The 27323-nt window shown below is 39.9% G+C and overlaps 1 protein-coding gene across 1 annotated transcript; it reads right to left on the bottom strand.

Annotated features, from left to right (window-relative positions):
• Positions 1 to 296: 296 nt before the first annotated feature.
• On the bottom strand, positions 297 to 27109 carry LOC145766080 (tetratricopeptide repeat protein 21B-like). The gene is made up of 32 exons (XM_082577739.1): positions 27012 to 27109; positions 26458 to 26587; positions 25912 to 26022; positions 25241 to 25407; positions 25018 to 25148; positions 24524 to 24676; positions 23993 to 24107; positions 23309 to 23377; positions 22542 to 22658; positions 21934 to 22122; positions 20982 to 21182; positions 18405 to 18534; positions 17571 to 17728; positions 16636 to 16777; positions 15843 to 15928; positions 15331 to 15390; positions 14826 to 14933; positions 14318 to 14388; positions 13980 to 14052; positions 13761 to 13871; positions 13499 to 13615; positions 12867 to 13010; positions 12166 to 12342; positions 11718 to 11831; positions 10304 to 10396; positions 9042 to 9187; positions 8329 to 8484; positions 7235 to 7415; positions 6782 to 6877; positions 5322 to 5450; positions 2218 to 2338; positions 297 to 1766 (listed from the first exon to the last, which is right to left on the bottom strand). Exons 1-32 carry the CDS (start codon positions 27036 to 27038, stop codon positions 1621 to 1623), a joined length of 3969 nt encoding a protein of 1322 aa, XP_082433865.1. The 5' UTR covers positions 27039 to 27109; the 3' UTR covers positions 297 to 1620.
• Positions 27110 to 27323: the final 214 nt, after the last annotated feature.

The raw sequence follows: 27323 nt of genomic DNA, 5'->3' as shown, positions 1-27323 counted from the left end.
TCAACAAAGTAAAATTTATAACATAAATAAACAATGCAAAACTTAATGTCGAAATAAATTAAACGGAAGGGGGGTGTGGGGGCTTTCCCCTAGAATTTTTTAGCAAATATAATCTTGTTTTGGTCACTTTTTAGGAGTTTAACAAAATACAAAAATGTGTAAGTTCACATTAATCCAACCTTGCAAATTCACCATGATCTGTATCCGCCAGTGCTTCATGCTGTGTTGACAAATGACAATTGTCAAGTTCAGTAAAGTAATATTGTAAATTGTAGACTTCAGCCGACGCATTCAAGTAGTGCTTGGTTTATATTTCAGCGAGCTGCATTAGGTAGCCTACATGATGTACCATTGAAATCTGAACAAAGGCTACACAAAAACGGCTATATATAAAACTCTTTTTTTCACGTACAAATAGCTATTAATGCAGAAAGAAAATTCGAGTAAGATTTTGCACAAAAGCAATTAAAACCGATCACAAAGGTGGAAAGATTTCGAAGAAAGCCTTTCGGTTGTGAAAATAAGACATAGGCTACAGCACAGAAAATCAGAAATATAACCTATAATCACTTACACAGTGTTGGGAGACGAATACATTTTCATTGACACTCAACTTACTGAAGCAAAGATATATGATAAAACGACGCGTCGCTGTTTGCTATCAAATTAAACTTATATAAAACAGCATTTGATACAGTGAATGAATAAAACATGTTTTGTATATGAAATATGGTTAGTACCGTAACTTAGCATTGAAATATAGAATTAATTGATATGCATTATACACTCCGACAGCAAAATCCCTCATTTTTACATTACGTGTGAAAACGTTGAATCAATGTAAAAATGACGGATTTTGCTGCTTGGGCAGGTGTGCCAGAAAAATCATTCAGATCAATACTTTCATTGCTAAACTTATGCTTTGATAAACCAAACGATATATTGACAGTTCCTTTAAACTGAACAACTGGTTAAGTAATAAAGGGAGGATTCATTCAAATATGATGAACCAAAATGCAAATCACACAATGCTGACCAAAGTAGATCTTTCACAGGATGCACCATATCAAGTTAACTTAAAGCGGATGGACAGGAAAACAAAACGAGCGGATAGCCTCATGCAGTCGGTATGTAATAGCACAAAATAGCGAAGAATGGCCTGTCTGTCGTTGTCAGAATAAGTGATAAGCAGAAGTTTGGTCATTGAGATGAGCCAGGTATTTCCGAATTCGATTTGTACGATAGGGATGTTGTGATAGAAATAAAAACTTCATTTGGCAGTCGCGAATCCACAAAGTAACAACAAATGCCAGATGAAGGTCTTTTCGAAAGGTGAAAAACTGCCTTGCGTGTGATCTAAGTCTTGTGCAAAATTTCGTCGATTCGCCCCAAAACTTCAAGCAAAACAGTTTGAAATAAAAACACAAAGTTGTGCAATGAAACATCAGTCTACAAGGTTGGAATCAGAACGAGATGTGCAGTTGCCATCCGCGGAAGAAACCCCGTCGACAAATCAGTCCTTTATTACATTGATTCAACGTATGCAGATGATAAGTCAATGTTAAAAATGACTGATTTGAATGTTGGGTATCTCGACCCAAATATCTTTAACTACAAATGTTACGCTCGAATTGCAGCTCTCGCTTTATCCAAGATCTCTTTGCGCATGCGCGGGTAGTCGGGATGTTGGGAGAGCACGAGATGGGACACTTCAATGGCGTCAACGTTCCTCTTCGCTTTCAGATAATTGAAGGCGAGCTTGTAGCCTGGAGATGACGATAATAGTCAGAGGAAATGTTTGAATGTAAGTGCATGCTTCATTGAAGCATCAGACACACACGGTAAAAATGTTACTAAACTTTTGTTGTACCCGAAGAGTCGTTGCTTGTACAAAAACTGAATAATTTTTTAACTTTAATTTTTTTTAATAAAATAGTGTTAAATCCGGCTGTGCTACTCAGTTTTATATGTATGTGGTCCAACAAAGTTAGTAGAGAGTTTACTTTACTCTTATTACTTTGCTGCAGAGACAAACGAACAAGGATGTCTTTATTTATTTCAGTCATTTCACATGCGTCAAGGAATGTGTTATTGTATGCGATGTTTGCAAACCTAAATTGTGGTTAGCAGATACTGGATCTCTTTTGTACCTAAAACGTTACGTTTTATTGTAAAATATCAAAGTAAATTTGCTAAAACTCGAGAACAGTGGCGTACCAATGACAGGATTTGACTTGTTGCTATAATTCCAAGCCTTCTCGTAGTTAAGGGACGCGTCTCTGTACGACTGCTCCTTCTCGTATATGAAGCCGAGGTACTCGTATGCCTTGCAGCATGACTGTGGAAGAAAGTCGTTTGATAAACGTCGATCTACGTATTTTCAATGTCAAATTACATTTTCAACCAGTAACCTTAGCATATTTTTATCAAAGTTTAATACTCGGGTAAGCATAGGTGCCCTTTATCCATACAGCAAGTGGTAATAGGATTGTAACTCAGGTCTGTCTGTTGCTTGTCTTTCAGCAATGAGCAAGATGGCTTCAAAAGCAGCCGTTGAACCGGTTGCAACCGGATTAGATCGGCTGGTTGCTGACAGATCAACTGCACTCGTGTTAATGGAAATTTACATACAAGATAAACTTTCCTTTAATGCCGACGGACAAGGGAAACCCCCTTGTTATTGCAGAGCAGCGTCCGGCCTTGTGTCTTGAACATGAAGAGAACCTAACTTCAACGAAAAGCAACTTACGTTGACACAAGCATGTAGACTTGTAGAGTTGCTTAATAAGGAAATGACATAACACACATTACATGATGGCAGGCATGAAGAAAATTAGGCGGAAGATTTGCGTGACAATAAAGTAACAAATTTAATTTCGTGGGGTTCTGGTTCGCCTCCACAGCAACGTGAACCGAAAACGATGAAAATGACACCGGTTGCAGGCCTCGAAATTCGTTTTTGTTGACGGCGGACAAACGTGTCCGGTCTGAGCAGCTATCTCGGCGGACAAATTAAGTTTCACGGCGGACACACCAGTTTTAGCGTCGATCGTCATGCTTAATCACTTTATCTTGATAACTCTTCGCCATTTAAGAGCTATGGCTACGGTTTGGAAGGCTTTTTAAAATTTCAGCGAAGGCTTTCATCAGACTAACGAGGTGCGCTTGGAGAGTCAAAGCGCCGTGTAGCTGCAATACGCCGCATAACTGATTAACTTCCACCGAACGAGGTCGTGTGGATTTTTGCGTCACAATGCTCTGAGCACTAGTCGGAAAACTTTACTACCGCTACTATTTTCTGCTGTGCAAAGTTTCACTGGGCATTTTTCTTTAGGTATATTTTTGCGTGTTATGTGAGCGAAAGTAAATTTTCCATGGGCCTTTTCTTTCTTACTGTAATACCAAAACTTAACAAATTTTGCTTCATTTTGCTGTAATAGCCTACTCGTATAATCTAATTTTGTAACCAACCTTGCCTTATCAATATTACTCGGAGATCAAAGCCAGACATTGTGACGTAAGACTTGAACTAAGTTGCGCGTGCTCCCATCGATTCTCAGCGAAGAATTCACCTTTGCTACGCTGATTCAATGTCATCAATCGTTAAAACAACGTAAAAATCGAACGTTTTTCAGCTTGAATATTTCTCGCAATCGCAACAATAATTGTTCGTGCTATGCAATGACGATTTGTATCGCTAGTTCCTGTGTTATTTCTCGGCGGACAAATATGACCGATCTAGATGGTACTTCCCGCGGACATCACATGCTGTGACGGCGGACATGTCCGCGGTGTCCGCCGTGAATTTCGAGGCCTGGGTTGGGTCTTTCCTTGCGGTAAACAGCCAGCAGTTGGAGAAACACCCAGACAGCAAATCGATCGCTTTTTACAACGATTGGACGTCTGTAGAATCAATGTAAAAATGACGAATTCTGCTCTGGGAAGTGGTTGCAAAGCCACAAATCAGTCATTTAAACGTTAAATCAATGTACAAAGACGCTGAATTGCTGGCTGAGTAGCGCTATCTGGAATCTATGTCGCGTCAGCAAATACCTGCTCATCGGAACATAAACTCTTTGTCAATAATTAGAAACACAGTAACGCTTTCTAGATCAAAGTACAAGCTCTGAAGCTAGCCAAACTATGGCTACACCGCATGTCGCATGTGATATTAGGATATGTTCTGACGTTTCGTCTGTTTAGCACGGGTTACATTGTCAAGCTTGAGTTAAACCATACAGCTCCCAACGTTCTGATATATGACACAGAGCACAGTGTAAACAACAAAGCTGGAGAAATCGCAAAATCCAAAACAAGATTTCGAACAAACTCCAAAATACACAAACATAAATTTTAAGTGCAGTCATTCAGTAAGCAACTAATAGCTTATTGAAAGAGAGAAAAAATAAAGGGAGGAAAATAAAGGATGATGCAACAACGTACTTATTTTTATCACTTGCAAATTTTTACAATGTCACATCATGCAGCTTAGGTTCGGCTTATACATAATATGACGCAGTTTCCATGCTGCAAAGTTGGAATAACACGACCAACAAGTTGTTAACAGTTTAGAGAAGCTTTAACACGCGGGAACAAACTGACTGCTGGATTTGCAATAAATGCAGAAAATATGCCCATTTTCAGATATTGACGTTGCATCAACGCAAAAAGATAGAAACGGTCGTAGAAGACAAATCTGTCTGCTAAGCAGACAGATTGCATAGCTAAAACTCAAAGCATGCTGCAGAGGTATGAGTCAGTTCCATATGTCTGCACCCTGTGCGGTACCCTGCCATATAAAGGCAAATAAGGCGCGTTTCTCATGAGAAGTATGATTAACTTTTTCTGGTAAAAAAAATTTGCAACTTTGGAAAAAGCTACAATCAAAGAAAGTGTCCTTTTGTTTTCCAATAATATGATGACACGACGATCGGAATAGAACAGTTTCAAGTTTCAACAAGCGAGGCAACTCAATTCGCCACGTTGATTACCTGAGCGCTGGATCCATCACATATATGCGTTGCTTCTGGCGCTTTACAAAACAGACAGTGTCAGTGCAGCGGTGCAGAGGCGCAACCGAGTACATTGTTACCCCGAATCTATCAGTCGGCAGCATGGCCGAGTGGTGCAAGCCCTTGTACTGTACAACGCTCAAAAGGGCGTCGGTTTGACAATTGACACTGTTCAAAAGCACGAGGCTATGTTTTTGGCAGGACTCTTAAAAGCCTGAAGGTGGCCACGAAGATTGGGTTCCTTGCCTTCCCGTCCACTTAATCTAAATCTTGAAATACTCGGACACAAAACAATCAACCCACACTCACCATGTTGTGCTCCAAGCACTTCTTTAGCAGCTCAGTAGCCATATCATATTTGCCAGCAGTGATGTAGACGTCAGCCAGCAGCAGCCAGGCTTGCTCGAAGTCTTCCGCCTCCTCGGCCGTCCAAGGTATCTTGAAGGAGATAGTGGCAAGTTTTAGGTTGTTTTGAAGTTTATTTAATGTTATTTTTACATCACAAAGGGGCACAATATCAGACATTATTTTAAATGCAACACAAAAAAGCCTTAATAAAATACTTTTCTAATTGCGTACAAAAAAACCTTTCAATGGTAAATTTGATCGCTGCTACTAAGCAATGGCGTTTAACTTTGTTTCGCGATGTGCGCAAAACGTCAGTGAATTAATGAACTCGTGCATTTTTGTTGATTGTGTTTTGCTTTTTGCTCTTTCACGTTATTACAGTTGGATAAAGGCGAATACTTCAAATTGGTCTTGGAGTGTGGCTGTATTGTAGAATGTAGATCCTGCAGTGCGGCCAGAGAGATATTTCTAAGATGGCAACCAAGAGAAAGATGACGACTTATCACTATGAGTGTGAAATCACATTTATTTGCAATTCAGATTCATTCTGCTAGTGCTGCCATTGAATCAACGTTCAACTTGCGTTGCGTATAACTTGATGCCCAGACAGCAAATCACTCCTTTTTATACATTGATTCAACGTCTGCAGACGTGAGAAAGATATAAAGAGTGTGGTCCATGGTGTGTAAAATGATCTGATATGCTGCTGGGCATATGATGCAGCCAAAGGGAAATCACGTGGTCCTGAGTAGGCTGTCAGTCAATTGCAAAATTGCATTGCCGAGTGGTGAAAACCATGAAACGACGTACGAAAGGGCGCAGGTTCGACACCGCTCAAGAGCATGCGGCTGTGTCTTTGGCAGGACACTTAAAGGCATGCCTGAAGGTGGTCACGAAGATTATTTTCTTTTCCTTCCCGTCCACTAAATCTAAATCTTCAATCACATGGCGTAAGCCTGGATACGACAAATAAAAAAAAAAATGCAAAATATTTTCCTGTTACGTTGTTTAAACGTACAGAAGCGTTTGATAAATGCAGAGACAAAAAACTTTGAAATTTCACACATGTGTTTCCCACAAGCTGTTGATACGAGCGGAGTTGCAGCAGCTGGGTTTAACAATCATGCACTTCCGGTCTTCACTTGTGGTGAAGGCAATTGCGGCAACATGGACCTTTCACAGGACCAGCAGTACCATCCCAGATGTCAAAATCTAGCATTTTTACTTAGATTTAACGTGTGCAGACGTTAAATTAATGTAAAAAAAAACGAATTTTGTCAAATCAGTACAAGCACCGTTAAGACGCTATAAACGCTTCGTGATATTTTGCAGAGCTTGCTAACAAAACATATTTGCAGCTAATACAAAAATACATAAAAGTAGACGTTTCGAAGCCTTTCAATCATATTCTGTTCTCTCACCTTTGCAATCCGCTTCAGCTGGTTTCTAGCCCTTGGTGTCTGCTTGAGCACTTGATAGGCCACAGCCATACCCAACAGGCCGGGTACGTAGTCCTTCTGCAAACGGAAGTGGCTTTGTAAAACAAGTTTTTACCTAACTTTGACAAATACTTTTTTATTTCTTATTTTATTGTTCACTTAAAATTACTTTGGTTTACCTTTCACCATCCAATGAAGTGGGCCAAAATGTGCACATTAAAGTCGACACATGTGTGCCACGTAAACTACCGTAGGGGCTGGTCCATGTTTTGTACAGATGCAATCGGATATTTGCTAATACGCAAAAGATGGATTTTGAGGTACTTGATAGCACACAAAAAATTAATAGGTCATTGTGTTGATATGCCCTATGTATGAGTAAACACCGGCGGGTCACATTGGCGTACAGTGAATATTGTTGCACGAACAACTGACCTTCTTTTGACAAATATCTACAAAGTTGGCGAGCGCTCGCTCAGCATTAGGCTTGTGCTTCGTGGAAACCAGCACCAGGTTTTCAAGAACCAGCACTTTGTATGGATCAGTAGACTTGAACTCTCTTACTAATCTCTCAGCTGTAGTCAAGGCTGTGTTCTGGGCGCCGCTCGATTTTGAACTAAAATTTTTTGAGATAAAAGAGATTTGTAACGTCATAGCATGGTTAACTGACGCAAAAACAATCTGAATTGTCAGCTCAGTTGTTCGGGTAGACAGTCGTCATTGTATCTTGATCAATAATGAACCTGTATGTAAATCAGAAAGTGAAATTATGGTCTAATCCGATTTCATTGTCACTCTTGCTCGGATCAAATAACCCTGTGGTCATTCCAGCCGGTTATGATGGCAAGATGCCTGGGCCCGCAATATTCCAGCCAAGAAACGAGTTCTTTTTTTACAGTGATTCAACGTCTACAGACGTTGAATCAATGTAAAAAAACTCGTTTGCTGGCTGGAATGTTGAAATTGTTTATCAGAAAGTTAACAGTGAATCAATTATAAAAAGTGGTGCTTGTCTCAATATAAACCTTTTGGCTTATATGAGAAATTGAGAAAATAGTTTAATTTGTGGTCACACAGAATTCTTTAGGCGGCAATATGTTTCAAAAAATAAAAGAGATTATCATAAAAACAATGTCTTTGCCACACGCAAAGCAAGTCGTTAAATGGAGTTAAACGTTTTTTTGCTTCGGTCAATTTCAAAGGTTTATTGTGTGTTTTTATATAGCAATGTGAGTTTGTATTTTATCTAACAATTGGACTAAGCATTTTGCTTTACCTGGCCTCAGCACCTTACAATGTGTCATCATTAAGTAAACAAACACACAACGTGAATTTAAATGTAAAAACAGCTTTCGGTTTGAAACGGATCCGATGCGTCGAAACACTTGCCAACAGAACACAGGAGTGGAGCTAGAAAACACAGTATTCCATTTCACCGTCAGATGCTTTACACACTTACGAACACGGATGATAGGATGAACTCGATAAAACCTCCCCTCATCGGGGAGGGGGGGGGAGTCAAAACTCACCCATCTGTCAAGTTTTCAAAAACCTCTCCTCCCAGAGTCTGTTGGTCCGGGTTCAAGCAGATCCGAATCATTCCTTCCAATGCCTTCTCATTCCACTCCCCGTCACATCTTGCTTGGTTAAATAGCTGCAGCGCCTCGTGCGGACGACCCGAATGCCTGTGAAAATAAAAAAAGCCCGTGAGTGTAGCAGTAGTCCAGTTTTAATACGGTGATGCCCCGTTACCGAGGGTGGCCGTTACCGAGGTACACAAAAAATGAACTGGCTAGCCGCTATTGCTAACTTTCGTCGGCAGCTATCGTTTATTCAAACCACCGATTTCAAACATGTCAAAACGTTCGCATAATTGCGGTTTTAAGCTACACTTTTAGAATCTAAATGATAACGTGATTCCAACACAATGTGGTGCAAATGAAGGGCGGATTTCTTAAATAACTCTGAGCAAAATCCGCCCTTTTTACATTGATTGAACGTTTGCAGATGTTGAATCAATGCATGAAGAACTGATTTTGCTGTGTGCAAAATAAAAAAAAACCTGCAAGCAATGATATGGCATTCGACCAGTTATCAGACCAGGCGTGTTGCTATATGACAGTTAAGGCGGTTACAAAATGAACAGCATTTTATAATGAAGCTAACTTTTCAAAGAGAAAATAATTAAATTGAAAACAACAAAACAAGAGCAATGCAGTTGAGAGCAAACTTTTTTTTGTACCATTCATAAACCGCCTTGCAGAACTGGAAGCCAGCATCCATGGCTGCTTTGCCTTCGCCGGCCTTTTCTTCGGCCAGTTGAAGGAAATGGGGCGCCTTGTCAAGCTGGCCCCCTCTTCTGAGCAAGCTGATGAGTCGTGCCAACGCCTGAAGTAAAGCGAACGGTGTTATACGTCTACAGTCTATTCAATGTCTAAAAGCGTTATGTAGACGAAAGAAATGAGGAAGTGACGTAAAGCAACCATGTCCCAGACAGCAAAATCCGTCGTGCCTGCCGAAATATATCGAGCGGTTTAAACATGACCTGGCATGTCAACCCGTACCCCAAAATTAACGCTTGGTCTTTAGGAATGCAAAGTGATGAGGTGCCGCAATCCACGCAACAAGACTTTTTAATAATCTATCTGGGATGAAGAAGAAAGAGCTAGTATGCGACAGGCCAACGAATGGGAAAAGGTGGCGAAAACTTGAAAGGCAAGCATGATTAGTTGCTTGTAAGGTGGAACATGTTTGCAGCTAGTAGAATCACAAAACCTAAGATATGAATTCCATGAACCAGTAGCAGCATCTGCTTCTGACCAGGTTGTTACCCAGACAGCAAAGCAACCGTTTTGATTTGCTGTCTAGGTAATGAACTTTTACTGCTAATCGAGCAATGGCGCCAACACACCAGTGTCAGGGTTTTGTTTTCTTTTTAAAAAATGGCGAAAACCGACATCTTTCCAACATCAAAAACTTATTCAGCATACTTCATGTCACGGACAGGTGGCAAGACACTTCAAACATTAACAGACGATACGTCATCATTAAACAAACACGTGCTGACGTCACGACACGGGCAGACATCAAAGCATACCGTGTGTGACGTCAGAGTTGGCCAGACTAAACAAGCTTTACAGAGAGAGAAATCTGTTCGATGAATAAAATCATGAACGGCAAGTTTTCTAAGTGATGCTTCGTCGTGGTGCATACACGACCAAGGTGAATGACCGACATATACAAATTATTATACATCTCTCTCATAAGCCGGCTTTGTTTAGTAACTGTCGTCAGACCTTAACAGACGTCAAATCTACAATAATAAAAACATTAGAGAAATTAAAAACACAATATCTAGACAGCAAATCAGTCCCTTTTTACATTGATTTAACGTCTACAGAAACAAAGACTGATCAGTTGGCCTAGTAATTTGATTCAACGTATGCAGACGTCAAATCATTGTACAAAATGGTTGATTTGTTATCATGGTAAGTGGCCCCTCACCTCGTAATTACAAGGACGGGTCTCTAGCAGCTGTTCGTAATGGTAAATGGCGTCCTTGTACTGTTTCTTGCTGAACATGACATCGGCCAGCATCTGTGGAGGGTAAAATGGTAGGAAACATGGTTCATCGAGCTCACGTGTTTTTGTTAAGTTAAAAATAGTGTAATTAATTTGATTGTTGGGATGTTCAAAAAAACTGAGAAAAAAAACTTACGCAATCTACGGGTTTTCACACATTGATCTGCACTAGTCACTTTGCACGAGGTGGAATCATTGTTTTATAGAGGTGGCAATTTTTTTTAGCCACAATCGTTTGAACTACGGGTGTGCAGCTGAGCAGTGTAGCTTCTAGTCTGCAGCAATCCACTATCAAGCAGGATCTTCAGAGTAGAGTAGTTCGCAGACAACCAAGCGCAACAACAAAATCAACAAGGGGCTACTTTACTCTGTCGGGTGTCGATGGCTGAAACTAGAAAGCTTTCACAAGTGTAAGTAACTAATAGGGTTTAGACCACATAACAAGCTTTTCCAATGTAGTGAAAGATCCTTCCATCAACCAGTCGGCGGTGTAGGTCAGACGCGTATCAGACTGTTGGCTACAAACCTCGTTTTGACTTTGACAAATGTTGCTGAGAAAATGATATGAAACAGTTCAGACACAACAGACAGAGCTTCAAAACTGTGGTAATCGGGCTTCAAGATTTGTTCCTTTGGCGTTACATTCAGCCATTTATCGTTACTGTATTTACATACAGCGTTTTCGTCAATAATTTACTGAATGCTGCTATAAATTCCGTGTCAATACGTTACAGCAAATACTCGTAAATATATGGTCAATTCGTATCGAGAATGAAGAAGACAAAGAAAATGATGGACAGCTGACCACAAATCTCAGTCAGCAATCATGTGCCTGGCAAACATTTCTTTGTACAGCAACTTAAAACAAGCGGGTTAAATATAGATTTTTAATGAAGCCAAACTGTCCGACGTAGAGCTACAATGTGACAGTTAAAAGCGCCAAAGCTCTTGAATCTCATCATGTGGATAAGTCCTGCTACTCGTCTCTCAATAAAAAAGCAAATCCAAGAAGCTATTGCACCCATACAAAGCATATAGGTTCAATACTAGGCGCGCCTTAATGCCGACGCCCGGTCGCATGGATTGGTTTCGATGTTCAGTTGTCCCAAGCAATTAATGCTGTTCAAGTTGCATGGTTCAACGTTTAAAAGACGTTCCGAAAACAAAAATGACGCTTGTTAAGTGGACAAGCTAGGAGCGTATTTCAATCCGTCTCAACACTGAAATAACCGAGCTAGGGAAGGTTTCCATTTTTACATCGTTTGAACAACTGGGGACGTTGAAACAATGTAAAAATGGAACTTTTCCTATCTTGTGCAACTCACAAAGCACCAACCATGCTTGCTTGATCATTTCCATCCTTGGAGAGACGGAGAGCTTGCATGCAATATTGCTGGCACGCCTCCAAGTCGCCACTCTGCATGAACAGCCGGGCCAAGTCCAGTATGATCTGTCATTGATGGTCAAATAGATTGTCAAACGAGGAATGAATAAGGAAAATCTCACAGTACAATAATTTTGAAAATATTGTAATGACTATGAAGTATAAAGGGAACATAAACAAAAAAGGTAAAAACATTCTGGTGATCTGATTTTATCACGGGAAAGTTTGCTTTTGGAATCGATATCGCCAACTAGCGACACCATAATTATAGAGAACCTGCCGCTTAAGACGTAATCGTAAAAATAACAACAATTGTTCAAATGTACAATTGAACATTCACTCCATGCAGCTGAATGTTATACAATTGTAAAAGCAACTTTTAAGTCAGTAACTAGCATACCTTGACATCATCCTCACAGTAGATGAGAGCATCCTTGTAATGTTTGATGGCTTGCTGAAGGTTGTTCTCATTCACACGGGCGTGGTGGGCCAGCTGGGAGCAGATGTCAGCAGCCAGCTTTTTCTGGGGCAACACTGCATCGGGTTGCTCCACTTGGATGCGTTTCAGGACTTTAGCCTGAAAGTTTTGCGCAGTTGAGAAGCGGCAATGCAATGGACAGATTGAAACGGGGTAAAAAGGGAGACAATCGCTCCCATTAAAGGGGGGTAAAAAAGGTAAAGGTGAGTCCAATACTTGATCCAAGCATCGGTGGATGAGAAGATAAGGATCTGATTATACTCAGCCTTCGGCACTAACGAAAGTAGGGTGGCCAGTTCCTTTCTTTCGGCCGCCTTTCCTTCAGCAGTTACGCCCACCCAATTTATTACACCCTGGGTAGAGATGAGCGGTGTTTTTCAACAACCAGCTTAAGCCGGGAGAGTATAAACTGAGATTGGATAACGAATAACGATAATAGAGATGTAGGAAATAATATTGACGTAAAAACGCGTTCTTGATCAAGACTTCTTCACCACCTAGTCACCGAATGTGTGACTTCCAGCAGCAAAACATGAAATTTTTAAGAACATACGATGGAAGAAACTTTCTTTCAAACAAATTTTATAAAAATGGCAACCGGATGTGATAATGCGTCCACCAACCTGTGTGTCCCTGGCTTGGATGAGGACATTGAGCTGCTCTCCCTGTCTCCCGCTCTCCCTGTGGAGCGTGGAGAGCAACATCAACCGGCGAGTCTCATTGGTCAGCTGCTCCAGGTCGGTACCGACTTGGTCGTCACTGGACGTCTGTGGGGAAGTTTGACGTTGATTCAAAGTAGAATGATGTAAAGCAGACGCAAGAAATCGCTATATTTCAAAAGAGCTGTTCAAATAAACAAACTCCACAACAAACAGATAGTTATCAATAGGAAAACCCTTTCAAAACAGTTTATAAAGCCCGTATCGGTATTTTGTAAGTACACGAATGAAGGTTGCTAATAAGCGTGTTAAAACAACAACAGACACAGCCCCCAGCTGTTCTATGCCTGATCAACGTAACGGAAAAAGCGTTGAACAGATGAAACTTTATTTCCAAAATCGAGTCTTAGGCATAAAATAACTTTAGAAAGAAATCAAAAAAGCTGCGTCATGTATGCATTGAGACAAGTCGTTGTCGTATTTAGATGAACAAAATATTACTTTGGTATCAAAAGGAGAGTTTTTGATTCGGTCAGCAGTCTGCTTTGGTCCAACTTATCAAGCATATCTTCAAGGAAGCAACTCTTGCAACTTACCTGGTTTAAAACCTTTTCAGCTTTGGTGTAGCTCTTTAACTTGAGCAGCAGATCAACCAGTTCGAACCTCAAATTCTGTTGCCCATTCTTAATGGCAGCTTCATAGTAAGCTATCGCCTGTCGAATGATGGATGAATTGTTAGTTCAGTTAAGCGTAGAAGTACATAAGCACTTGCCCAGACAGCAAATCAAACGCCTGCGAACATTAAATCAACGTAAAAAAACTATTGATTTGATTTCTGGGTGGTTACGTCAACCTTACCCGTTTGTAGTCGTGAGTCTTTATGAGGGTTTGGCCGATCTTGCTGGCTAGCAGGCCCTCTCGCGGATTCTTTTTCAGCGCCTGTTCGTACACTTCGATGGCCTTCTCTGGCTGAGCAACAAATGGAAATTGCGTCACCGAGAAGATTTTTAAAAGCTTTGGTTGACCGGCCAGGTAAAATCAAAAGATAAAAATCATGACTCAAGCAATCTCACCTACCTCTTGTATGCTGACGTAAGCGTCTCCTAGCAACAAGCACGCATGCGCAGTGGGCTGCTTGTCCACGAGGTCCCTGAAGCAAATGATTGTAAATAAAATTCAAGCCCACAACAAATCGATTCAATTTCACAATGCAAACATTGGTGCGGACATATCCATTCAACATTTACACGTGGCGCAAACATGGCCTAGTCGGCGTGTGTTGCAATTTAATTCAAATACACTTGAAAATGTTATTGATGCGGATCACCAGAAAGATCGCTCTTTCTGCGTAATGTTTTTCATCTAAGTTATACATGCGGATGTTGAATCAAGGTTAAAAAGGAAAACTTCCCTACCGATAGCAACTTGCAAATAACTTCTTGTCTTTTCTGTGATGAAGATAAATATGCGCCATCTTTTCTTTAGCCTGAAATCATAAAGTATGTTTTTGATTTTATAAAAACTCATCTAGGAAAGCTACAGGTCAATCTATTCAAAGTTGAACACAGAGAAAGACTAAAAGGATCGAAAGATCTTCATCCAATACTAAACACTTGTTGTACAATGACGAAAGGAAAGGTCTAAACTTGTCTAAGAAAACGGTCGTTTCATTCAGTTCAAAACGTCTCTAGCTTTTGTTTTGCAAACTGCAACTTTATTCATAAAACTAACCACAAGAACACGAAGGACGAAGGTACGTTCAATCTATTTCAGAACTACACCAACATACAACGTTGGAATACATAAAAGCAACGATAACCCATCATTATATTTAAACATATCACTGTCACATCCATGCTACAGCAAGGAGTACGTATCGCTGATATGAGGTCTATGATGCTTCACTCAGACTGGTGCACCTACTTCGACATAATATGGTTGCTCAGGCGTGATTGCACGAAGCATTGTGAGAGCTTGTTCTATGTCGCCTCGACTGACTGAAAGGTCAGCGTTCGCAACACGGACTCGAATCTGCAAGTTGTTTCAAAAGTCATTACATTTACATTGAATCAACAATACATTACTAAATCACAAAATAATGGCAATTTTTCAACTTGGAAATTGTAACCACGAAAAATATTTGTCAGTTTTTTACGTCATTACAACGTGTACCGACGTAGAAACTGAACCGCTAATAAAACTAAACTTGAGGGATGGATGTTGAAGATTGGCGATGGACAGGACATGCAAGAAAGTTGATCTTCGTGTCCGCCCTTAAGCCGTGAATAAGTATCTTGCCAAGACAAAGCATGTCCTCAGACAGGTGCCGGGATGACGACCTTTCGCAAATCGGGAAAACGGTCTCACTACCGTTCATGTGCCCGACATTTTTGTGATGTTGCAAAAAAGACAGGAGAGGAAAACCCACCTCTTCAGGAGTCCCTTGGAAGACGTTCAGCGCATCCTGCATCACTTTGGCTGCTTCGTGCTGGAAGACAAGAAGTTTTATGAGCATAATCCTTGCATCTCAAATCATTGAAACCCTGCTATGGGCAGCGGGCATTATACCTTTGCAATAAGTCAATGATCTCCAAACTGTTACTACCGCAAACTCAAATGTTGTAAGTACTGGTCAGACATGATACAAGACAGTTGGTGATGTCATACTGTAAGAGCGTTGGACTGAGTCTATTGATACGTGTCTCACAAAAAGAGCACGGTGTAAGTCTTCATGGCTAAGTTGCTGTCCATACTCGATGTGGAGAAACCGAGTGGATTTTTAGAGCGTAAACGATACGATACATTCCTTCCATTTCGTCAGTGATACGTTAATGCACAAAAAGTAAAAGAGCTAAGAAATCATACCAACAATTATTCAAACAAGCTTAACTTTAACCTTTTAACTGCTGATTAACAGGTTTGCACATATCAAAATCTCACGGTTTCTTTGTTGGCGGTGTGTGCTTCAACCAGTTCCAGGAAGATTGACAGCCGGTCGTTGTTGTCCAGTGTGGTCACCTTTTTGTCTGTTGACATAACGCTGAAGATATCAAAGACAATCAAAATCATACTTTAAGGGTTGGGTGCACCAAAAACGGATATTTTAAGGGGCCGATTAAGCGTTTTCTTATATAATCGAGAATCAATAAAAGTTCATCGGTGGCTTACTAACAGGCGATTTCAATCAGTGGATTATGCTTGGCACGTACGCAAACAATAGTCAATATAGTTCAACATGGAAAAGAACTGATTTGATGACTGGGTCAGTGGGCACCTCAAAGGCGACTGGTGTGTAGACAGCAGATCAACAGGTGGGTGTGACACTGTGACATGGCTGTGAATGCAATGCAATGGACGGAGAGGAGGTTTGACAAGAAACTTTCACATGTTTTGAAAAACATGCCAGCAGACTAAAAATTACATTGATAAACTGGATTGGGGATACTTGCGGGGTATCGAAGTAGTGAAGTAATACCGGATCCATTTTTTTAGCTGCTAGCAGGATATTATAGCGTTAAAATTATGCTAAACACTTATGATTTTGTCCTCAAAACGTTTTCTAATGTCTGATGCATGATTAACACAAGTGCTATTGCAACTGCTAATCAGACGCTACAAAAACAGCAATGTGCAATAGTTGAAGAGTTCGAGATCGCTTAAGAGATCAACCCATTTTCATAAGTGAAAACACATAACAGGAAGTGATTATCAACTTTTTAGGCTCACTCCTTACGTTGCCTCTGTATTGACGACACAGGCCTCTTGACCCCGGGTAACGCCAGCGCCATTTTTAACGTTTGAACGCATTCGTCCAATCGACCGGCTCTCTTCAAACCATGTGACTTGATCAGGTGATACAACGGGTGGTCTCGAATCTAACAAAAAATATAAGACATTTGAGACTTGTTCAAGCGCAGAACACAAGTTCAATTCCACGAAGAACGTTGATATATTTCAATTTTAATCTGAAAATAACAAAACAATGAATGATCCATGAATGAATCGTTGTCAGATATAGGATTGCTCAATACGTAGATAAAAACCAAAACAAGACCAAAACAACGATAGTTTATCTAACAGAATATGCATTAAGCAATACATGGCAGCTCGATTCAGTCAATCCAAATAAATATTGTCATTAAAGCCCCGGTCGTACGAAAATGGAAGACGCCATACACAATTTTCTCTCTTGTTTGGAATCATCAGTGGAGCATATCCATGTGTCTTGAGTGGGAATCGAACTTCCAATTTAGATGGGGATTGTTGATGTCCCCGACTTGAGAGTGGGCATCGAACTTTCACCAAGATTGTACTATGGTATCCAGCAAGTTGTTCTTACCCATTTCGCTACGTCTCAAGACAATGAAGCTTTTGTTAATCGCAGTTTTATTCCGTTCAATGCGAGGGAGGATACCTGGCTTTCCGATCGGGGCCTTAATGACTTTACAAATCCCCACATCTCGTCAATAAATATTGTAAGTTACAAGAAATGACAACTTAATAACAAACGTTAACTATGCTCCGTCAATCACAGCCACTCACTGGAGCTGATTCTTGACCGCTACATCAGCGGTCAACAGCATGAGAAACCGCTAAGGATAAATTACCCTGACGAGTTATTTCTAGTGTAATTAGAAAATTCAAACAACAAAATGTGCATCAACTCACTTCAAAATTGAAGCTTAGAGCTGACTCGAGATACTGGGAGGCAGCAGCATGGTTTCCTTTGTGTTGGTGGATCTGTGCCATCAGCAGATGGCCTTCACCGAATGTCTCGTCCTGCTGAAGGCAATGCTTCAGAGTGGGCACCGCTCCGTCCAGATCACCTGAATGTTGAGAGCTTGTTCCCAGACAGCAAAGCAACCGCTTTTTACATTGATTTGCTGTCTGGATTGTTGTCTGGCGCGACTTGGTCGACGTAAAAGCGGAAACTTTTTACCACGATAGTAAAAGTTGCCTTCGTTTTACAATTTCTCAAAGCGTCCAGTTGTTGAAACGATGTAAAAGTAGCGGGTGATACAGCTAACAAAATCAGCTTTCACATTGACTCAAAGTCTGCATGAAAAGAAAGAATTCAGTTGTTTCTGCTGTTGAAACGTTAGCAAATACCCTGTGTACTAGCCAAGTCAGGATAACCGAGCAATGAGCATGAGGCAGTTCACCATCATTAGTAGCCATCTGGCAGCTACATCGAGATATTTAAAGTCTTGCTACATTTATAATGCATTTCACAGAAGCTTTTTGAGCACATGACTACTTTTTCTACAACGTCAAAAAATGTGAAAAAGACTATCGCAGCCAGAAAAAGTATAACTATAACTAGACCAATGAAAGATCTTTGCATCTTCACAAGTCTCGTGAAAGTGATTGAGTCTTTCCAGTAAAAGAAGCGCATTAATGAATCGAAATAAAAATATCTTAATTTGTCACGAAACAGTTGATTACTTCAGCCTCTCAACGTTTTGTCTGCCGAATTAAGATGAACCCATAGTCCATACACACCGGTAAGAAATTGTGCTTTAGCCCGCAAATAGGTGGCTTCAATGAGACCAGGCAGTATCCTGCTTACAGTGTCAAGGATCTGGAGGCATCGAGACAGTGGTGGAGGTACAGCTTGTCCGGTTAGCACAGGCTGAAAATATAAAGTGGACAACTGTATAAATTCCACATAAAGCGTAATATAGCAGCACCAGTAAGGAATGCACCAGCATAACCGAACTCTTTGTGGCGGCATAAGGCCAGATTGAGAGTTTTTATAAAGATTGCTTCCAGTGCTGCAAGGCGAGACGAAGCACGGTCTTTAGCAAGAATGGAAAACAATTCCAAAAAGAATTCGTTTATGCCTTAAAGTGCCTCTGACAGGTAAATAAATTCGGTAAATTTACCTAAGATGCCAAAAAGATGACACTAACAAACTTTCCTGACCAGTAAATCGTAAAAAATATCAACAGGCTACTAAGTTACACGCTTGCAAACTTTCGTTCACTTTCGGCGAATCTGGCAATCAGTCAATTACAAAAATAAAAACGGCAACACCGCTGTGACGTCACAGTAAGCGGGAAGGATACATTCTTTCTCTGTGGTGACTTGGTAAAGTATAGTACGGCTACTGCGAAACGTGAATGTGTGGGGCTCTGTAGGTCTAAAGCATGTGCAAATTAAGAATTTCCGAAATGAAAAAGTGAACTTATTATTACTATCAGGTTTCGATCAAATAGGTTGAGTTTACTTTTATCAAACAGCATCTCAATTCAATTGAAATTGCAGTTTCATAGGGCTACAATTTTCATACGTTTTTATTTGTCCTAATCTGGCTATAGCCATTTGCAGTGTAACAACAGTATCTCACAAACAGCACCTTTAATTTATGGTTGAGGCAATGCCTACAAATTGCTGTTTATGTGACATTGTCAGTGACAAAGACCGTGTGCTTTCTTTTCACGCTTTCCCACAAAACAAGGTGCTGAGAAGAAAATGGTCAAAGTTTTCTTCAAGTGTTCGAAAGTGGGATGGGCCATACAAAACTAGTCGTATTATGTTCTCTTCACTTCAATGAAGATGATTTTGCTAATACCACTGAAGTAAAAATGGGCTTGAGCGAACTTTACATTTAAAAAAAATCTGCCATACCATCTATAAAAGTAAAGATGCAACCAGTTGCTGATGATGATTCCAGCACTTCTAAACAACAACGTTTACAAAAACGTACCCTTGCACAGGTAAAGTAGGCTTTTACATGTATAGACTCTGCTATGTACGTAACTGTATAACTAAGATTTTGTTAAAGCTGGCACTGACAACTTGCATTGCGCAAAGCTCACTGCTTGCAGTTTTCACTTTGATGCTCTCGGAAGCAACAATCGGATTGTGCTGCCGTCATGCATTGTTTGGTGAATCCGAAACAAATTTCTAGATCCAGATGGCCGTTACACCGGATTTCAATGGCCAACTGAAGGCACATTATGAGAAAGAACTTTTATTTATTTTTGAATAGTGATGATGAATTAAATATGAATGATGATTCGTAAATTTCTTCATTTTTCACTTCAAGTATACTTTAGGTTTTGTAGGAACGTATCCAGTACAGTTTTATTAAACTGCAAAAAACAATAAATCTTTGAAAAAAGTAACCGCTTGTACCAACTCCGACCAAACTGTGATCCACCAATTACATCTAGGAAGCGTTTGTTTCATCCGTCGTTAACGACGCCCACTTAGGATGACGTAATACCACCAAAGTCGTCCCAGAGCAGTGAAATATGAGTTTCGCCTGTGGTGGCGCTGCGGAACAGTCGTTTGATATAAATTACACCCTAACCAGTCGAGCTACGAGGTTAAGATTAAAAAGTTCGCTAAGTATAATTCTGCGCTAGGAAATGCTTTAAAAAGTTACTATACTTGGATCCAACCTGTCAGGGGCACTTTAAAGCTCCTTCGTTAATATGAATTACTCGTATTATCTATAATTTACATTTCGTGTTTCTTCTTTCCATCTACTATAAATACTTCACTACATTTAGGTTTACTGTATTTTATTCTGGTGACAGCTTCTGAAGAGAGCCAGACAAAAAACTGCAGCTTCGAGCTATCAGCATTTCAGCAACCTTCTACTCGCTATTTTTAAGTTCTGTACTGTATCAACCAACTCTTCATATAATTTTGTGTACGATAATTGAGATTTATACAACAATGCGAACCTGGTTCGACACCCGGCTTAAGCTGGTTTTAGAAAAACAATGCTCACCTCTTCAGGGTGTAATAAATTGGATGGACATAGTTGCTGAAAGAAAGGCGAAAGAAAGGAACTGGTCACCCTATTCTAGTTAGTGCCGAAGGCTGAGTATATAATGAGAACCTTATCTTCTCATTACCCAAAGCTCAATAACTGAGTATGGAACCTTTACCTTTTACCACAAGACCTTATCTTGTTCAGCATGGAAAATCGAGTAAATGAAATCACTTCATCACAGTGATCTTAAGTAAGCCTGTTAAGGTTACTTTGATAATAGCGCTTTCATTTGCACACAACATATCAGTGGGGGTAGGGGTGTAACATATTGGCCTACATGACGACGATACCTGGGTTGGGGAAAGTCGGAACAATTCTCGAACAATCTCCATGACGAAATCCGGATTGAACCGGATCAGGGAGTCGGTGCTGAAGGCTGATTTCTCAAACTGTCCGTACACCGTTTGCCACGACAACAGCAGGTGCTTCAATGTTTCGTCCAAGGATTTACCGGAAGCCCGAGTTTGGAAGGCGTTTAGAAATGAAACTTCCTATAGAATTGGAATGACGCATTAGAATAGTAAGGTTTGGTAAAACTTTAATTGTTGAAAATCCATTCTGTGTGCTTGCATTTGAAATACGTTACTACGGACACAATACTGTGCCCGCCTTTTAGTGTGATGTCACTAAACTGCAAAATGACCCTTGTTAATTGCCAATTTCCAAACGTGTCCCAGCCGGGTCTGCTACTATTCGGTGAGTCCGATTCGGTGAGTTCCTAACCTCTAACCCTAACCCCAAACCCCTAACCCTAAAACGGCAATGATAATTAGGCTACGGTACCCAATAATTAAAAAAAAAAATTGAAAAAATCCCCCGTTAAGGGATCGGACTCACCGAATCGGACTCACCGAAGCGGGCCATTCCAGTCCCAGCCAGGGTGCAAACCTAGGAAACTACAGTATACTCGTTACGGCAAGCATGGCGTAGCAGGCTTCCAGCCAAAAGTCGGATCTTCGATGCTTTCGTTCAAGAACGTTATGTTCGTCATCAAGATCATTTACTCTGATTTCGTACCCAGTTGACATCGCAGATAACCCAATCCATGTGACATGCCGGCTAACAAAACACATTATCGGATCCACTGTCAAACTTTACTTAACATTAAGTGCTTTGCGAAGACGTAGCAATGTGCTCAAGTACTGAACAAACGCCTTGAGCTTCGTGCACTCCACATCACAGTGATATTAACGCTTGGTGGAATACACTTTTTTTTACCAAGACACAGAAACTTGAACTGACCGGGTCTGATTGAACTTGGCCGAGAAACTCGATTTGGTCTGTGATGTCAGTGAGCGCTGATTGGTTGTGTTGCTTTGCAGCGTCATACTCGATCACCTGACACCTGAGTAAGCCAATCAATGAAGGAATACTGGTCTCGTCAATCGCCATCGCGTTCTGGTAGCACTTCGTGGTCTCTTTGTATTTTTCCTGAACGAATTTTGATGTTATATAACAAAGAAACAAGTCAATTTCACCCTCATGGTGATAAAATATTACATTGTAACTCACCGATACAACACACAGCTGAATATAGCAAAAGACTATATAGATAAGATGATAATCACATTGTGGTGGTGTCCATTGCGACTACATACAGTATACTGCGGTCACAGGTGTAACACAACAATGAAGGAAGCGACATGTAGTCATGCTGCTCCCACCATTTTGGCATGCTATGAAATAATTCGCTAAGACACAGCTGCGTGATCTCGAGCGGTGTTGAACCGATGTGTGCTTGATCGTCGTGCAGGCGCTTTTACCACTCGGTCACGTCGTCTAACTGTATTAACCCAACGTCATATACAATCAAAGAAAATCAGCTGGAGAACTATTTGCTATCAACCTACCATCAGGAACAGCTGGTAAGCCAATTCGTTGGTATACTCTGCACTATCACGGTTTAGATTGACAGCTCGCTCGACAAGGGTGTAGGTTTGATCCAAGATAGGAGCATTGCGTCCGCACTGTGTGGAGATGAGCAGATGACACGGTTTAGGATTCACTTGGACTTATTTCAATAGAAATCTTTTTTTCTTATTGCAGATTTGAGAAACGTATTGATCAAATTCAGGGCAAAATCTCGTGAAAGTGTAGTAGATTGGATAAAAGTTCCCGGTTGCCAGCAATAATAAATTACAAATAAATAATTTTCTGGTTATCGAAAGCGTGATATCCCGTGGTTGCAAAAATGAGGGAAAAACATATACATATAACTGCAGACAGTGGCACACCGTTTCGGCCTAAATGGCCTCATCAGTGCAGTAGGTACACTGACATGACCACGAAAGTATATACTATATACCTCTGTGTGGCGATTTTCCATTAACGTACATTTCGCTAAAAAATCGGTGGACTAACGATATTAAAGACGTGATTACAAAACTGCAATAGAAAAATCTCACAATGGAGAAACTTGATGCTTCATTGTTTCCAACCCTCCACGAGAGGAGGGAACTTGACGATGATGTAAGAACTATGTATGTATGAACTTGATGATTGGTGACTAGCAAACAAATATTGAAAGCAAAAAGTAAAATCGGTTACTGTACTTTTAACATAATTTTCTACAATGAACAGCTACGTTAAGTGGGTGGTGAAATGAAAGACAACTTACAATTCTCGAAAACAATTGTCCAGACTTGAGATAAAGTTCAGCATTCTGTGGTTCAAAGCGATCGATCACCTGAACGCAAACAAGACAACGATTGACCCACCATTTTATACAACGACCAGCACGATTTAACTATGCAGCGCTGAGCAAGGGAGAAAAAGATTATTACACGTCACGAGTGGCCTCACCAACACACTGCTAAGAAGTGAACATCCGATCAACAGGTTTAAATTGGGGGAGTACTTAAACAAGAAATACTGCCACAAGGTCATCTGTTTGTTGGTTAGAAGAACCTGGTGGTAAAGTCAAAAACGACTTAATGACATATTCGTTTGTGAAATGTTTTCCAAAATATAGAAATCGCCGTACCTCATACAATATGTGAATGTTTTAGGCCCATTGGAACTATAAGTTATAACATGGTAATTAAATTTAACTGAATATAAAAATATGCATTCAACTGCATATGCATATTGCATAACCTTAAAGTGGATTGTATTTATCACAACTTGATACCTACGGCAACACATAAGTATGACATCAAAGAGGTTTTAGTACCTCATGTGCTTTATACAACTATTGAATGGAGTAATTTTACTTAAACAAAATGATGATTTCATAAGTCTATTGCCTAACATCGTTGGATCAATGTGAAACGACGATTGCTAGTTGTTGCGTCAACCACACCTGGATCAGTTCACCGAGTCTGTTCACAGCGTCAGGATATTTCCCTTCTCTGCGTATAGAAAAAAGGATGTGCATCCGTAATGCTTCCGGATGCTGGGAGCTGACTGAGAGCAACCTGTGCAAAACAAGAGAAGACTTAGAAGGAAAGTGGTTAAAACACTTGTTCAATTTAATAAAAAAATAAAGTGCCCAAACTGCTGGAGTAAATTGACAATCGAAGATGTTTCAAAGACAATGTGCCGCTGTATATCGAACAAGTGATTGAACAATGAAAGATGATTTTTTTGCACTTTCTTTCACCTAAAAAACGACAATTACGGATCCAATTGAAGAGAGTCCTTCCTGGCCATCAACACCGGGTTGAGCAGCCACCACCACAGCAAGCATTGCGTTTCACTAATAATTATATCGCTGTAGCTTCCACGCTAGCGATAAGTCATAAACTTATTCAAACAGAATAACAAGAATAAGCAGAAATTTCGTGAAGGAAAAACTGTTGTAATGAAATAGACATGAAACACGGCTATCTACCTGCTTGAAGTATCGATGACTTGGTCCCACGAGTTTTGAGCGAGGTAGGCTCTCATTAGCTCAACGAGACCGGGAGAGAACTTTGGGAAACTGATCACAACTTGGTTGATCGTGTCGAACACTACGCGGTATTTTCCGAACTTACTGTAGCCTCTAAGGTAAGATGGCAGTTAGAGGTTAGTAGTGAGCATCGAGCCAGATTAAACTGTTTGGTAATTGATGTTTCTAAAGCTCCATATTTACTGTTTAAAAACTGCACTTTTATTGAAGAGAAATGCTTTGATTGCATACATCCAGTTATTTTGTCAAATCAGTATTTTCACATGAATTCATATCCTGATGACCACATCGCAAGCATTATTGTGCAGATGTGCAGTTTTGTGCACACTATTTGCTTTTGTATATTTATTGCTGCACTGTTGTCACCACGAATTATCAGGAAGAGCTGCACTCAAGAAAATAAGACGCAATGTAAATATATAATTAGTTTTTACTTCGCTTTTGCCAAATAAGCAAATGGGTCTTTGTTTGTCTCGTTCAAAGCTGGCTCCAGACTCCTGAGTCCTTTTTTAACAGTTGAACTACTGTCGCTACTGATGTCCATCCAAGCCTTTAACACTATACCCTATCGAGAAATCAACAATGGTAAGAATTAACAATAACGTATAACCACGAGGCATAGAAATTGATATGCACTGAGTTTTGATGGATACTAACCTGTTTGAAATCTGGAAAAGATGTGGAAAGTTGTTCTGACAAATCTTTAATGTTCCTGGACTCTTCAAAGAACCAGGTGGTTAAAAGAGCAAAGTAAAGCTCCGCATCAGAAGCGTTCCTCCTCAACTGGTCGATCTTGGACTTCAGTTGTTGCTGCATGGTTCGGTCTACGCAATGTAGAAGATACGTTTAAATAATAAAAATTGCATCTCATATTGATGTTTTGAAAATGTTAAAATATTGTTATTAAACGTTATTATTGCCAGTGCCATCATAAAAATACAAATTACAAAAATGTAGGAAGCAATGCTGTTCAGACTGCGGTGTGCTATGTTATATCTGTAACAGATGGGACTGTGGTGAAGTGCATGACAGTAATGACTCCAGATGCAGGAATCAGATAGGTTACAAACCAAGCTATTGTTAAACATGGTTTTCAGCGTTACACAATAAGCAGCAAAAGCAGGCTTCAGAAAAGTGTATGTGCATATGGAGGCGCAGTAACTTACTGCATACCAGCCACCGAACATGAATTCATATTACCAGTACTAACCAGTAAGAGACTAAATACGAGTACGGTATTAATCATTTAAACTGATGACCAAAGTTCAATACCCATCACTAATCAAAAAAGAGCAACGGTTTATTTAAACGCAGCAGTTTCTTTTTACCTGGATTCCTCGCTGATTTATTAGCAGCAATCAATGCGTAGTGCACAGCAATAGTCACAGTGGCCTTGTCTTTGATGGATTCTAATTCTCTGATTCCTTCTTGGCTGCGACCTGCAAAAAATCATGTTTGTTCAACATAATGTCATGTGCAAAGAAATAAATTATTAGAAATAATGCAAACCTAAATGTAACCCATTGGAAACAACTACAACTAATCCCCAAAATGATAAAACTATTAAGATACAATTAATTCCAACAGAGCTTAATTCTTATACAAGTGCATGCTATCAGCTTTTCGTGATGCCTTCCTTTGTGTCATCAATTTCTATTGATCTGGCACAGCCTACTTGTTCCTGAGTTTGCATTTCTGACCTAATGAAGTGAAATCTACTAAAATGTATTGCAAAACTTCTGATTTAGTAAATTGTTCTTGAACAGTCTTGATTATATCGAGGTCTGACTGGCAGAAATTGAACGAAATCGAAGAATTTAAAGCCTGACAAGAAGTTTTAAGGATGTAGAACACAAAGAAAGTTCATTACATACCTTCAGAAACCATGGCAATGCCTTTGAATAATGATAAGACAGGATCAGCTCCAAACTTTCGAGTGGCGTCGACACTTACCATCTGCACATGACGAAAGTATCGCTCTTGCATATAGTAGCTCAATGATCCCTGGAATATTTTATTCTTACAGTCAATTCAGTCTACATTCAACACACTAATGCAAACCTAATGTCAAACTTGTGTGTAACAGACCCACTGTAAGTAGTTAAGCACTTTAATAAGTAAGTGCCACACTGTACTATTCACATCATGAAAAAAGCTTACAACTTAAAAAAATAAATGCTTTGGTGTTCATATCAATTAGAGCTAGAGTTGGAATAGCATCAATTTATTTTACCATTGCAATTTATTTACCATTGCATTGCATTTACCATTATATTACCATATGGTATATACAAATTACAATAGTTAATAAAATTGTATGACAAAAAATAAATTTTACTAAATGTAAATTTTCATTTGCTAGATGATTTTCATTAATTTTACAGCAGAGCTAAAGCTTCACAAATTAATAAAAACATGATTGACTTACCAAAGTTTCTAAATCATCTGCAGCCATCGAAAATCGTTTGATAGTACACTTGCAATGATGTAATTGCACTTGCAGTTAGTATTTTAAGTAACTGAGGTGTAGTCCCCTATTCCATGCAGAAACACAAAGATATAAGGAAAACATGAACAATGAACACAATTTACAACATTTTCAAATATGAAAAAAGTATATACTAAAAAGCCTACGGTACATATATTCAACATAAATGTCTTGTTTAATTAATGCAAAATACAAAAACACAGTGCTTTGAAACGCCATTTATAGCATTAGCAGTAAGGAGAATTGCAGAAA

Source organism: Aplidium turbinatum, chromosome 3, assembly GCF_918807975.1.
Source record: "Aplidium turbinatum chromosome 3, kaAplTurb1.1, whole genome shotgun sequence".
Classification (NCBI taxonomy): domain Eukaryota; kingdom Metazoa; phylum Chordata; class Ascidiacea; order Aplousobranchia; family Polyclinidae; genus Aplidium; species Aplidium turbinatum.
The sequence above is the reverse complement of the archived record's forward strand: the minus strand, read 5'-3'. Positions and strand labels throughout refer to the sequence as shown.

Bases quoted from the DNA above. Each gene is read 5' to 3' on its own strand.
- LOC145766080 (XM_082577739.1), bottom strand. From the start codon at position 27,038: ATGGCTGCAGATGATTTAGAAACTTTG. The intron at 26,588-27,011 runs GTAAGTCAATCA...AAAATATTCCAG, and splicing joins CAGATGATTTAGAAACTTTG to GGATCATTGAGCTACTATAT. The intron at 8,485-9,041 runs GTACAAAAAAAA...TTATTTTCACAG, and splicing joins TGCAAGGCGGTTTATGAATG to GCATTCGGGTCGTCCGCACG.